This window comes from Mobula hypostoma, chromosome X1, assembly GCF_963921235.1.
Source record: "Mobula hypostoma chromosome X1, sMobHyp1.1, whole genome shotgun sequence".
In the NCBI taxonomy this organism is placed as follows: Eukaryota; Metazoa; Chordata; class Chondrichthyes; order Myliobatiformes; family Myliobatidae; genus Mobula; species Mobula hypostoma.
Genome location: NC_086128.1, coordinates 35495259 through 35510032, shown reverse-complemented (window position 1 = coordinate 35510032; position 14774 = coordinate 35495259). Strand labels below are relative to the sequence as shown.

At 41.0% G+C, this 14774-nt stretch overlaps 1 protein-coding gene across 5 annotated transcripts in view; it reads left to right on the top strand.

Moving 5' to 3' along the window:
* plcl5 (phospholipase C like 5) overlaps positions 1-14774 on the top strand; it is a 268767-nt gene that overhangs the window by 149958 nt on the left and 104035 nt on the right. For all 5 annotated transcript variants that reach the window (XM_063038099.1, XM_063038100.1, XM_063038102.1 and 2 more), the window contains one exon: positions 10136-12622. In XM_063038099.1, coding sequence (XP_062894169.1) covers positions 10136-12622 — 2487 coding nt within the window. The remainder of the gene's footprint in view (positions 1-10135; positions 12623-14774) is intronic.

Here is a 14774-nt window from a genome sequence, read left to right as displayed (position 1 = left end):
CAAAGCCTACATTGTACTAGTATTAGGACTGCCCAAAGTCCTACAGACAAATATAGAGTTACCAAATGGATTCATGTATCTCTCTCTGAGCATGAGTGCCGTACAGCAGCAATACTGAGTTGACTGACCGACAAAACAAAATCAGAAACTCTTGGAATCGGTCTTCAGGAAGGACAGCACAGAAAATGCTGGAGGAACTCAGCAGGTCAGGCAGCATCTATTGAAGGAAATAGAAAGTCATGTTGAAACATTTTAAAGATAGAGGGGAGGTAGCCAATATAAGGAGGTGGAAGGAAGAGGTGAAACCCTGTTCCACACTTTCCTTCCACCATTTTATCCTGTCTGCCTTCCCTCTGTCCGGATAGAAAGTCTCAACCTGAAACAATGACTCTCCATTGCCCTTCGTAGATTCTGCCTGACTCACCTAGTTCCTCCACTGTTTTGTGTGCTCACTTCCTGCATCTGCAGTTGCTTGTGTCTTCAGGACAGATAAACCTGCTTGAGAAAGAGAGAGAAAAAAATAATCCTGTGGGTTGATTGCCTCTCATCAAGGCTCATCCTCATATTCAGAGTGTTACTTGAAGTTCAGATCTACAGCATCTGAATCAGTTTTCTTTTGCCTGCCCAGTGCGTTATTGGAAATACTAATCTTTGTTTCCAAATAGATGAAAAAGGGGGGAATTAGATGGCACAAATAAATGGATAATGTGTAGGATGGCCAGTGGAAAGATCGTATTTAGTTGATACGTGAGAGGTGATGTGATAACAGAATTGAAAGATGTTTTTCTTCCCCCCCAAGTGGCTTGATAATAACCAGTCATGGTTTCCAGCCTTATCTCATCGCTCTTGTCATGGTCTCACAAGGACTAAAATCCCTGTGAATTGCTCACAGTAATTCAATTGTTCTGCGCAGAATAATTTAATCAATTACAAAGAGGGAATTCTTACTTGAGAAATGAGCTCCAAGGCATAAATTAGAGAAGCATGAATTCAGCATTTATTCAGCACAGAGGGGGAGGGAAGGACTTCCTTTCCCGTCTGCCAGGATCTCACAGTTTGCCCATAGAACAGTTCTTTTTGCCCATTTTATACTTGCATTGTGCTGTTGCATTGCTGGCAAATCTGCAGCCGACTCATAGCAACGTGCCCAGTGTAAACCAGGCTTGCTGGGGATGGGGGGTGGCAGTGGTGGCTAGTGACTCATTTACAGTACTGTGCAGAAAACAGTCTTAGGCACATAAATATAGCTCGGGTGCTCAAGATGCTTGCACTGTACTGGATTTGTCAACATGGAGCGGAGAGCGAGCTTATAAATCTTGCGGGAGCAAAGGATGTTGGGAGTGGTGAGGGTGGAGCGTTGCGTGAAGGGTGTGGGACAGGTGGCAGAGAAGTGCTAGGGAGGGTGCAGATTCACCCAGCCTTGAGACACCAGGCAAGGTCATTTGATTCCAAACAATTGGTTTATTGATCAATACAGAATGTCCCTCTGGTGCTTCCCACTCCCTCCCCTCTCCCTGCCCCCTTCCCACTCTCAGTCCACAATAGAGACCCATATCAGAATCGGGTTTATCATCACTCACATATGTCATGATTTTTTTTTGCGGTAGCAGTACAATCCAATACATAAAATTACTATAATACTGTGCAAAAATCTTAGGGACTCTAGCTATACATATGTGCCTAAAACTTTTGCACAGTACTGTACTTCAAATGGTTTTCAGAATAACCATTTCTAGTACTTGACCTTGGCTGTCTCTAATTTTGAACCTTCAGGTCAACATAAGCAGACCTGCCATCATGCATTCTGATCTTCTCTTCCTCACTCTGGCCTCTTACCTCTTCTCACCTGCCCCTCCTCCTTCCCTTTCTCCTGTGGTGCACTCTCCTCTCCTATCAGATCCTGATATCACCCGCCACCACCTTTTATTCTGATGTCTTTCCCTCTTCCTTTCCAGTCTTGAGGAAGAGTCTCGGCTTGAAATGTCGACTGTTTATTCACTTTCAAAGAGCTGCCTGACTTGCTGAGTTCCTCCAGCATTTTGTGTGTCATGCATTCTCATCAGGTGATACTGTGATTTTAGAAACGTGGCTTTCACTGGTGCTATTTTATAATTGTAATCTGCTCTTTTAAAAGTCAATCCTGCTCCTCCACCACTACACCTACAGTACATCAGCCACTCCTCTCCAAAGCCCCTCAGCACCTATAACTCCACACGTACTGCCACTTTACACTTACACTCCACAACTCATACCTACACTGACACAGTCACTGTCCTACTGTGTTTTCATCTGCTCTGCTGTTAACTAGAAGAGTTTCTCTTGCTGCGAGTCACTTTATCACTTCATCATTTCCTGTCAGAATTACCTTATGTACAGATACTCCTGCACCTAGCATCACTTTATCTGCATACAATCAGTCTAAGTTAGTCTTATCTATATACGTCTGCACTCAGCAGTTAAACATAGTGTTTTATAGGATTGCTTTTGCATTTACGAGGGGTGATTGATAAGTTCGTGGCCTAAGGTAGAAGGAGATGAGTTATACAGCTCTCATTACATGCACGTGCAGTTCAACTCTGAGTGATTATGCAGAACGTTTGAAGTTAATAACTCATCTTCTTCTACCTTAGGCCATGAACTTATCAATCACCCCTGCTGTGGACCACTTTCTGGAGGTCCAAGACGCTGACTTCTACAAAGAAGGGATCCATATGCTCCATGACCGTTGGACTAAGTGTGTAAATGTAGGAAAAATAAATGTGCTAGGTTTTCTAAAATTGACTCCTATGAACTTATCAATCACCCCTCATATATTTATTGTGTATTTATGCTTATTTATACTGCATCAGATCTGGAGTAACAATCATTTCATTCTTGACACTTGTATACTGAAGAATGACAATAAACACTCTTGAATCTTGAATCAACTTCATATTTTTCTGCTGAACCTCTCCTATGAGATTCATACATTTTATCACAGACATTTATTTGTAAGTGTGCCTTAGTATAGTGTTGATTTTAACACAGACAGGTTTTTAGCAGGGGAGATGCCAATGTTAACAAGCCAGCCATACCAGGTGACATCAGTGTTGGTGTGATTTTAGTCCAATGCCTTAGCAACAGTGATGTAACTAGACTTATTCAATAGGATCCTGTCAAATTTACAAGTCTGTGTTAACTGTCTGTTCAAAAGGTTGTGTAACAATCACAGTAGTGCTATCATATTGTAGTGTCGCAGTTAATGCAATTGCTTTGCAGCGTAAGTGATCTCTGATAGGGGTTCCGTTCCCACTGCTGTCTCTAAGGATTTTGTATATTCTCCTCTTGACCGTGTGGGTTTCTCTTGTGTGCTCAGATTTCCTCCGACATTCCAAAGACGTACAGGCTAGGGTTAGTAAGTTGTGGGCACCGGAAGCGTGGCGACACTTGTGGGCTGGCCACAGCACTATCCTAGGACTATGTTGGTCATTTATGCAAAATTATTCATTTCACTGTACGTTTCAATGTTTTGATGCACATATGACAAATAAAGCTTACCTAGAGCCAAATGACCTAAACCTGCTCCCACTTCACGTCTCTGTGTCTCATGAGGTGAGTAACTAACGTGGTTATTCTTATCTGCGCTTTGTCACAATGACATTTGTCAATGCAAGCTGTGCTGAAGCAACTGACCGAGATTAATTTGAAGGCATTTCCTTTCTGTGATTCCTGTCACCAAAAGTAACAGGAGCGGCAACGTTCATATATGGCTCAAATACTCTTTGCCAGCTTTAGCTGATGGTGAAATGTACTAGTTAAATAAACTCCCTACTCCATAACCCAAGTTTTGGTGAATGATTCCTCCTTTAGCTTCTTAATATTTTTTTGGAATTATAATATCTAATAGAAATGGACAGACTCTTTAGTTATGGCATAAGGCAAATTATTTCCTTAAGATGTCATTATTTAACTTAAACACATTCCAACTTTCAGCCTTTTGTAAACTAAATGGTTTCCTGAAAAAGATCTTTAGAATGAGCTATTGCATACATAGAAGTTCTAAACAGCAGAGACACACTATTAGGTTGGAGGGACCATTTTATAGAGATCTGTTTTTAGTTTATAATCAGTTGTGGTTTGAGTGAATCAACATAGATTGTTGTATTATATGAACCACTTGTGAGTGTATAGGCGATCATATACAATTATACAGGACAATTAACATTGTAAAATGCTTTACATTGGGCATATGACATGCATTGCAGTTTGGAATCTATGCTAGGAAAGTTGTGGGGGCTCATTTGTGGAGTAAATTCAAAATTGGTGGATTTTCGGATATTCGAAATGATTACCTTGGAGAAGTCATTTTTGGAAGACAAATGAGAGCAGGACTTTCAGAGTGAACAGTAGGACCCTGACAAGTGTTGTAGAACAGAACAACCTAGAAGTACAAGTACAGGGTTTCCTGAAAGGGACATCAGAAGTAGACAGGTTGACGAAGAAGGTTTTTGGCATGCTGGCCTTCACCAGTCAGAGCATTTAGTATAGAAATTGAGATGAAATGTTGCAATTGTACAAGATATTGATGAGGCCACATTTAGAATATTGTGCAATACACACAAAATGCTTGAGGAACTCAGCAGGTATGGAAGGAGTAAACAGTTGATGTTTCAGGCCGAGAACCAGGCCTAATGAAGCATTTTGTGTGTGTTGCTTGGATTTCCAGCATCTGCAGATTTTCTCATGTTTAGAATATTATGTTCTGTATTGGTCACCCTGCTATAGGAAAGCTTGAAAGAGCGCAGAGGAGATTACTAGGATTCAAGGGTCTGAGTTATGGAGGGAGGTTGAGAAAATCGAGACTTATTGGAGCATATGAGAATGATGTCTGATCTTGTAGAGGTGTCTAGAATCATGAGAGGCATAGACAGAGTGAATGTGCACAAACTATTTCCCAGGGTTGAGTAATCAACAACTAAAGGACATAGGTTTAAGGTGAGGGGGAGAGATTTAATAGGGAATGGGACATGTATGGTGACCAGAAATGGATTTCAAATGTAGCAGCTCTGAGAGCTGAAATGTAAAGGCTGACAGTATCCGACAAGGTTTTTAGTAATGGTATTGGTATTGAATTATTATTGGACCATGTACCAAGATACAGTGAAAAGTTTGTCTTACATACTGTTTATACAGATCAAATCATTGCATGGTGCATTGATCTAGAATGAGGTAAAACAATAACAATGCACAATAAAGTGTAAAATCTACCAAAAGAGTGCAGTGCAGGTAAACGATAAAATGCAGGACCATGAGAGGTAGATTGTGAGGTCAAGAGTCCATCTTATTGTACAAAAGATCCATTCAAGAGCCTGCTAACAGTGGGATAGAAGCTGCCCTTGAACCTGGTGGTATGTACTTCCAGGCTTTTGTACCTTCTGTCTAGTAGGAGAGGTGGGAAGAGAGAATGTCTGGGTTGGGTGTGGTCTTTGTTTATCTGGCTGCTTTACTGAGGCAGCAAGAAATGAGAGGTTAATGTGATAGGTAGGAATTTAGCGGCACTGGTTTTGCAAGGTGTTTCCTCTTACTTTGTAGCCTCCAGCTTTTTGATGACATCTAGCCAATTAAGTTGGGACAATGTTGGCTATTGATATCCCTACCAGTGTGGCTTCTGGCATGTCACACACCTGCAAGAGGCAGGCATATTAATTTGTCCTGAAGTAGGTCTCAGTGTGATTTCAAATGTCTACAGCAACTATTTTGGATTTGCTTAAATGGCAAATCTGTTGTTAGAATTTCCAAAAGATGTCTGTAAATTCCTTGCAGCAATGATCGTCCCAGTCCTACTCCTCCCTTCTTCTTTTAGTTGAGACAAGCACCACAGCATAAGGAAGCGCTGCAGGAAATGGGCAGTGGGTTTGATCATGATTCTAAGGATCAGAACGGAGTCAGGGACACACAGTGGACATCCTAAAACAGGCGGAGAGTCTGCTAAATTCCACAGATACCTTCGGTCCAATTTTGTGCATGCTAAGCTTCAAAAAAGGTGACTTGAGTTACTTGTGAATTGAATTGTTTTTAGAATGCGTGGTTTTTAAGTGCGAAGAATGATTCTTCTGAGCTTTTTCCTTGACAATCTAAGGCAAGTAGGGATCCTCCCTTACAAAGATATTGAGCTTTGTTTACTGACACTGTCTGATGACAGGCTTGTTTAATGTGAGAACAAGGCTGAATCTTGATATTCCCTGTATAGTCATAGTCATACTTAATTGATCCCAGGGGAAATTGGTTTTTGTTACAGTGGCACCATAAATAATAAATAGTAATAGAACCATAAATAGTTAAATAGTAATATGTAAATTATGCCAGGAAATAAGTCCAGGACCAGCCTATTGGCTCAGGGTGTCTGACCAAGCTTTGTGGTACCTGCATTAGCATTAACTATTTCAGCAGGAGATTAGAAGAGTTCTGCAGTAATCTAGAATGTGTGCCTAGCAGGAAGCATGTTTCCTTATACAGTACTAATACAGTAGGGCAATCTTATATGTCCTGTGTTTTCTCTACTCTTCTGGGTCTTCACTGGTCTATAGAAAAAAGACATCAATAATATTTCTATATCGTGCCAGTGAAGCAGAATTCCTTGGCCACTGAAGCACGTGGTAAATAAAGAATTATTTTGTGAAATAACTCTGAGAGTAAGAAAATTAATTATTTTTAAGTTTAGGAATAAATCAGATGTCTTTTTAATACCGTGCAATGATTTAGATTATGTGAGCATTTTTCTCAATTCTAAAGAACCCTAATTAAACCATATTTGAAGCTACAGAAGGGACCAGAAATATCTATTGGGTTGGCAACTACAAAAAGGGGTTTGCTAATCCTGTGATGTTCTAACAATTCACTTCATGAATAATATTATGATTTGGTTCGGATAGGCAGAGTGTTAGTTAAAAGGCCAAACAATAGAATTTCATCTCAGAGCCAAAAGGGACTGATGATCAGAAATATGTTTAGTTAATGAATTCCCACTGGTTGTGGTGAATGACTAGTTTAACATGTCAATGGATGAAATTCCTGATATCTGAACAATGTTACAGTTGGTAAGCTGCTTCATAGCTTCATACTAGCATCGTCTATTAAATAAAGTGGACACTTACAGTGAGCATGGTCATTTGGTTTTCTTCAGTAAATCACAATTTATTGGAACTGAACATACTTCAACCTGCAGGTCTATTTTGCAACTCAAACCTAGCTGTCACTTTACCAACTGATTTTATCTGAAGTGTGATGAACATGATTGGTTTAAAATAGAGCCAAGAAATGGTTGAGGGAAAAAATAAAATGCAATCTTGTCATCTTTTAAGTGCTATTGAGTTGCTAGCCTCACCTTTCACCTCAAGCTGTTAAACAAAGGTTATCGTTGGCAGCATCTGGATACAAATAGCTCTATGGGGAGGAACAGCTTTGGTGCTTTGAAATACCTGCACGTCACAAGCTTGAAACCAGGAAGCCATTGCAAGTTGATCAGTGATCTGTTGCTGAAGATAGCGGACCTAGGAGGATCACAGGAAGACATCTGGTAACATTATAGTTTGTTCACAATAGAAGACAAAAATAGGCACATACATGGAGACAACACAGTTGTGCTATTCAAGAGATATTCAATTGAATTTTTACACTCAATAGTTTCATATTTATGCAACTAAAGTAACACATTTTCTATTATTTACCACAATGCTGTTGTGAGTTCCTATTTCTGTTCCATGGTCTACCCAACTCCATTTCTGTGCACCATGACAGCACAATAATTGGCAATACAAGACCATGGCTGTAAACCCTCAGAAAATCCCAATGTCATGACTCGTCTCTGTTTAGTTCCTTTGAACAGCAGGAATCCCTTTTAGTTGTACTACCAGGCTAAACTTTCCTATTGCTTTCAGTTAGATTGAGGTTTTTTTTCTGTATGTAACAATGTTAATTTTATTTAACAATTGAAAATTCTGTGTTGCCTTCATCAGTTATATATCTTTTATTTCATTTTATTTGGAGGTACAGCACAGTAACAGGCTCTTCCGGCCTAATGAGTCCGCACCGCCCAATTACACCCATGTGGCCAATTAACCTACTAACCTGTATGTCTCTGGAATGTGGAGAAACTGGACAACCCGGAGGAAAACCATGTGCAGTCATGAGAAGAACGTACAAACTGCTTACAGACAGCAGCGGGAAATGTACCCAGATCGCTGCCGCCGTACAGCGTTACACTAACCGCTATACTACCGTGCCGTCTATATTGAGATAGCTACACAACATACTTTGACTAACAGTCTAAAATAACCCAGGGCCCGATGGACTGGAGTAGAAATACTTAAAGGCTAAATACATGGTACTGATTGAACGTTATACTCCACCTGCCAGTTTGCCTCATTTGAAGTGAACATGCAGTCACAGAAACAGTTCCAATGACTCTGACAGCTTTGGCTATAAAGCTATGACCACTTCCACCAGAAAGGACAAGGAGAGCAGGTGGATTGCCTGAAGGCTCCTCAGTAAATCACACTATCCTGGCACCATTCCTTCATCATTGTGAGTTTTAAGTCCTGGAATAACCCTCCCCCAATATCACCTTCTGAGTGACTGTGACTTCTGGCCTTTTCATCAATGTCCACAATATCAATGTTCATCAATAACTGAAATAAAAATGCAAGCACAACACTCCTGACTGAGGACAAATTCCTCTTTGTGTGGCTCTGTTTTCTGCTATTAGATTGTCACTTCCGCCCCCACCACCCACTCTTCTCATTACTACCATCGGAGAGGAGGTACAGGAGCCTGAAAACATACACTCAACCTTTTAGGAACAGCTTCTTCCCTTCCAACATCAGATTTCTGAATGGACAATGAACTGATGAACACTACCTCACTATATTTGCTCACTTTTTGCACTACGTTTAATTTTTATATATATTTCGTATTGTAATTTCTGGTATATTTTATGTATTACACTGTATTGCTGCTGCAAAACAAAAAATTTCATGACACAACAAATTTCAGTGATAATAAACCCAATTCTGATTGTGATTCACTTTTTCTTACATTACAATACGGATTTTATTCCCAAAGTAATGACAATGACCATGAAGTATCTTAGGATGTTCTGACACTGTAAAGAAAGGCAATAAAAGATGCAAATTGTTCTTCTTTAGAAATACAATAAAAAATAAATTGTTCAATTGCCTGCTTTTAAGAGATAAGTTATAATATTAAAGCTAACATCGGGTTATCATTATTGCAGCAAGCTCCATTTTCAGTTGTAAGTATTAAGAGTTTATTACAGAGTTAGTGTAGGTGTATTAGTAGTCTGTTTGTCACCTCCCAGAGATTGCTTCTCTGCTTTTCATTCAAACCAGATCAAAAGATATTGATAATTTACAAGAATTTATCTTTTTACCACCTGTTCTTCAGCAGGCTTCTCAGAAATCATAGGCTTACAGAAATAGTTGGAGATCTGCAGAAGGGTAAATTTGACTGAAAATGGGCTTGGGATGGGATGCTGAATGAATTTCTCCTAATCTTCTTATCTAAGTGACATTTTGAGAGTGTTTTTTCCTCATTTTCTGCTGAAAGCAATTTAAAGCCCACACAGTTGATGTATGTTTTGCAACTGCAGAAGATATTTCAGGTCATTGAAAAACTCACATTTGTTTCTTTGGCTGACCGGCACACGTGCAATTTTGCAGATGTAGTTTGAGTGAGTAATGGATTGGGACAGACCACACTGGGCTTCACTGACACCTATTAGAACCTATTTTCTGTAAAATAATTATTATAAATGGCTTTCAGTTTTCTGTGGGAAATCTGCTTTGGGTTAGATATGTAAGTCATGAGGATGACAAATGGCCCTTGAGAAAGTGTAGCTAGAAAGCCATTACATTTCAAAATGAGCCAAACATATACTTATTACAAAAGCCATGGTATGTAAGTCCATCTTCCCTTTGAAAGTGGGGAGCTAGATATGGCTAACAAATGGACATAACCTTCAAGTGATTTTATTTAACATAATATATATTTGCCACATTCAGTGCAGCCATCTTATTGGATACTGCTGTCAACCAACTGTGAATGAATGTTTTACATAATTCTGTTTTATTTGTTTCAGGATGGATCACGGCAAAGGCAGGACAGGAAAAAGACGGTCTCTTTCAGCAGTATGCCCAACGATCGCAAAATCAACAGCACTGCAGCCTGTATCTCCTTCATGCTGGAGGGATGTGAGATGAAGAAGATTCGCTCAAATTCCAGAGTGTACAACCGTTACTTCATTCTTGATTCTGATATGAGGTCGCTGAGATGGGAGCCATCCAAAAAGGACTCTGACAAAGCAAAAATTGAAATAAAGTCCATCAAAGAAGTGAGATTGGGAAAGAAGACTCCTGTGCTTCGCAGTAATGGGATTTCAGACCAATTTTCTGATGAATGTGCTTTCTCGATTATTTACGGGGAGAACTATGAATCATTGGATTTGGTTGCTAGTTCTGCTGATATTGTGAACACTTGGGTTATGGGACTGAGGTACCTGGTGTCATATGGAAAACATACACTTCACGTGACAGAGTCAAACCAAAACAGCCTGAGGTCTTCCTGGCTGAAATCAGTGTTTCATGCAGCAGATGATGGTACTCAAGGTCTCATTCCACTGACTAGGGCAGTCCAACTCATTAAAGGTTTGAGTCCTGGGATAAAGACAACAAAAATTGAGCTGAAATTTAAAGAACTGCAGAAGGCAAAGGACAAACTCGGGACCGAAGTTACCTTGGAGACCTTCACTGAGGCTTACTGTGAACTCTGCACCCGGCCAGAGATATATTTTCTGCTTGTACAGTTCTCCAGTAATAAAGAATGGCTTGACTCCAAGGACCTTATGTTGTTCCTGGATGTAGAGCAAGGAATGGAGGGCTTGACGGAAGAGATGTGCTTGGAAACCATTCGCAAATATGAACCATCGCAAGAAGGTCAGGAGAAAGGTTTCCTTTCCATAGATGGTTTTACAAATTACCTTTTATCACTTGAGTGCCACCTCTTTGATCTACAACATGAAAACGTGTGTCAAGATATGACTCAGCCTTTGTCTCATTACTACATTAATTCTTCCCATAATGCTTGTCTGCTGGAAGACCATTTCTGGGGTTCCTCAGACGTTAATGGGTATATACGAGCTTTGAAAATGGGCTGCCGTAGCATTGAACTTGTGGTTTGGGATGGCCCAGATAATGAACCTCTGATTTATGCCGGCAACTTGGTGACGGCACAAATACCCTTTCGGACAGTGATTGATGTGATAAATAAGTATGCTTTTGTAGCGTCACAGCACCCACTGATTCTCTGTTTGGTGACACGGTGCTCCGTCCAACAGCAGAAAGTGATGGCTCAACATATCAAGAAGATACTGGGGGATAGATTACACGTGGATCCTCCAGATCCAGAGGGCAATTATCTCCCATCACCAGAACAACTCAAGGGAAAGATTCTCCTTAAAGGAAAGAAGTTGCCTGGGAATTATTCTGATTCTGAAGGAGATGTTAGTGATGAAGACGAAGGGATTGAAATGTGCCAAAGCATGGTTGAAGACAGTGCAGATCAATTGACTGTACCCCCAGAAAGAAAGCTGAGGCTTTCGAAAGAGCTCTCCGACCTGGTGAGCTTCTGTAAGTCAGTGCAGTTTAGGGACTTTGAGGTTTCCAGGAGAAATCAGAAATACTGGGAAATTTGCTCATTCAGTGAGGTGGTAGCAAGCAGAATTGCCAATGAATATCCAGAGGACTTTGTGATTTACAATAAAAAGTTCTTGTCCAGGGTATACCCCAGCCCCATGAGAATCGATGCCAGTAATATGAATCCCCAGGACTTTTGGAAATGTGGTTGCCAGATGGTGGCTATGAACTATCAGACTCCTGGGCTAATGATGGACCTCAACATTGGCTGGTTTCGACAGAATGGAAACTGTGGGTATGTACTCCGTCCTGCCATCATGAGGGAAGAGGTATCCTACTTCAGTGCCAATGCAAAGGATTCTTTGCCAGGAGTTTCAGCCCAGCTTCTTCATATTAAAATCATTAGTGGACAAAACCTGCCCAAGCCTAAAGGCTCTGCAGCCAAGGGGGATGTTGTAGAACCATATGTGTATGTGGAGATCCATGGGATTCCAGCTGATTGCTCAGAGCAAAGGACTAAGACAGTGACTCAGCATGATGACAATCCTATCTTTGATGAGAGCTTTGAGTTTCAAATTAATTTGCCGGAGCTTGCTCTCTTACGCTTTGTAGTTCTAGACGATGACTACATCGGGGACGAATTCATTGCGCAATACACCATACCCTTTGAATGTCTGCAGGCAGGATACAGACACGTGCCTCTTCAGTCCTTGACAGGAGAGTTTCTTCCACACTCAAGCTTGTTTATACATGTGGCCGTTAGCAATCGACGAGGTGGCGGGAAGTCCCAGAAAAGGGGGCTTTCTGTTCGCAAGGGAAAAAAGGCCAGAGAATACACATCCACCAAAACTGTAGGGATCAAAGTTATCGATGAGGTCTTTAGAGCAGCTACTCAGCCCTTACGCGAAGCAATGGACTTCCGAGAAAATGTACAGGTATGGTTTGTATTACAATTAGTGTTATTTGGCATTTCTCTTCCATTTTCCTCCAGTTTTCTTTCGCTTGTCCCACCCCTCTCATCAGCAAAATACAATTGCAAATTAGAAATGCCATTCAGCCCAATTTAGATATCCCGTTAAGGACATGGGACCCATCTACAGGAACCCTATGGTGGAGCATTTAAATGACTCTTTAATGCCTGCAGGATTTCTGTTTCCAGTGCTCTTTTCTTTTATCCACTCTAACTCTTAACCATTCTTTGCATGAGGAATTTCATGCTTACAGCTTTATTAATGTTGAAACAGGAGACACAAGAGGCTGCAAATGCTGGCACCTGAAGCAAAAATTTAAGAGCTGGAAGAATGCCATGAGACAGGTACCATCTGTGGAGGCAAAGGGATGAATCTGAATCAGGACCAGAGTCAGAATCGGGTTTATAGTCACTGGTGTAAGTCACGAAATGTATTGTTTTGTGACAGCACTACAGTGCAGGCCTAACAAATTTCTGTAAGTTGAATATAAATAGATAGTGCAAAAGAGGAATAGCGAGCTGGTGTTCAAGAGCTCACGGACCCTTCAGAATCTGATGGCAGAGGGAAGAAGCTGTTTCTGTAATCTTGAGTGTGGGGCTTCAGACTCCTGTACCTCCTCCCTGAAGGTGGTAATGAGAAGAGGGCATGTCACAGCTGGTTAATTTTTTGGATCAAGACACTTGGGCAGAATCTCAAACTGAAACATCGACCATCCCTTTGCCTCCACAGATGCTGCTTGAATCTCTGAGTTCTTCCAGCACTTTATATTTTTAGTAACATTAAACCTACGTCTCCTTATCTATTCTCATAACTGAGGTAACTTTGCAGAGGAACATTTCCCATACTTTTCCCTATTGTGAGCATCCGTCATGCAATCCCATTCAATGGTAATACCTGAAGTGTTTCGGGTTTTTTGACTTGCTACCTCACTCTTTTGTATCTCATTCAGACCTGTCTCAATTGATAGCCCTGGGGCTGAAGATTCAAACTTTATATGAGAAGTATGTAGGTTGATATTATACTGCAATGCTGAGCAAAGCACTCTATTGCCAGAGGTACTATATTTTACATGAGACTTCAATCGAGCACCTACTTTCCTAGGAAGCTTCACCTACTCTCCCAGGTGGCTACATATTGTAATGGAGAGCAAGCACATGATCCTGGTCAATATTTATTCCCTCACACTATCCATTATCAACATATTTCTGTTTTAGGGAGCTTTCTGTGCATAAAAAATCATAAAACTGCATTTCTTCTCTTGCCAACTTCAATAACTTGTTAAGTGCTTTGGAGATGTCCTGAAAGGCATGTGAGAGGAGCCTTCCCTTGATTTCTCATTGATGTGGCCGGAGGGGAAGCATGCAGCACAGTGTTTAGCATAATGCTATTATAGCGCCAGCGACCACTATCTGTAAGGAGTTTGTACATTCTCCCTGTGACCATGCAGGTTTCCTCCGAGTGCTACGGTTTCCTCCCACATTCAAAAGGCGTATGGGTTAGTAGGTTAATTGGTCATGAGTGTAGTTGGATAGAAACATAGAAAACCTACAACACAATACAGGCCCATCGGCCCACAAAGCTGTGCTGACCATGTCCTTACCTTTAGAAATTACCTAGGGTTACCCATGGCCCTCTATTTTTCTAAGCTCCATGTACTTATCCAGGAGTCTCTTAAAAGACCCTATTGTATCCGCCTCCACCACCGTCGCCGGCAGCCCATTCCACGCACTCACCACTCTCTGCATAAAAAACTTACCCCTGACATCTCCTCTGTACCTTAAACCTGTGCCCTCTTGTACAAGCCATTTCAGCCCTGGGAAAAAGCCTCTGACTATCCACACGATCAATGCCTCTCATCGATGGTGCGGATTTCTGGGCCAGAAGGGCCTGTTCATTCGCTGTTCTTCTAAATGAATAAAAAATAGCTATATGAACTTGCCAAGCTGTTTGTCTGAGGGGGATAGTTGTAACTTGGATACAGGGTTTCTTGTTTCTGTCACTAGATATTATTCAGCAGCAGGGAACTCTTGGATAATAATTACTTGCAGGATTCCTGGCTGATTTTCTCCCTTCTCCCTTCTAAAGTCAGCCCCACCCGTGGCTCACTGGGACATGT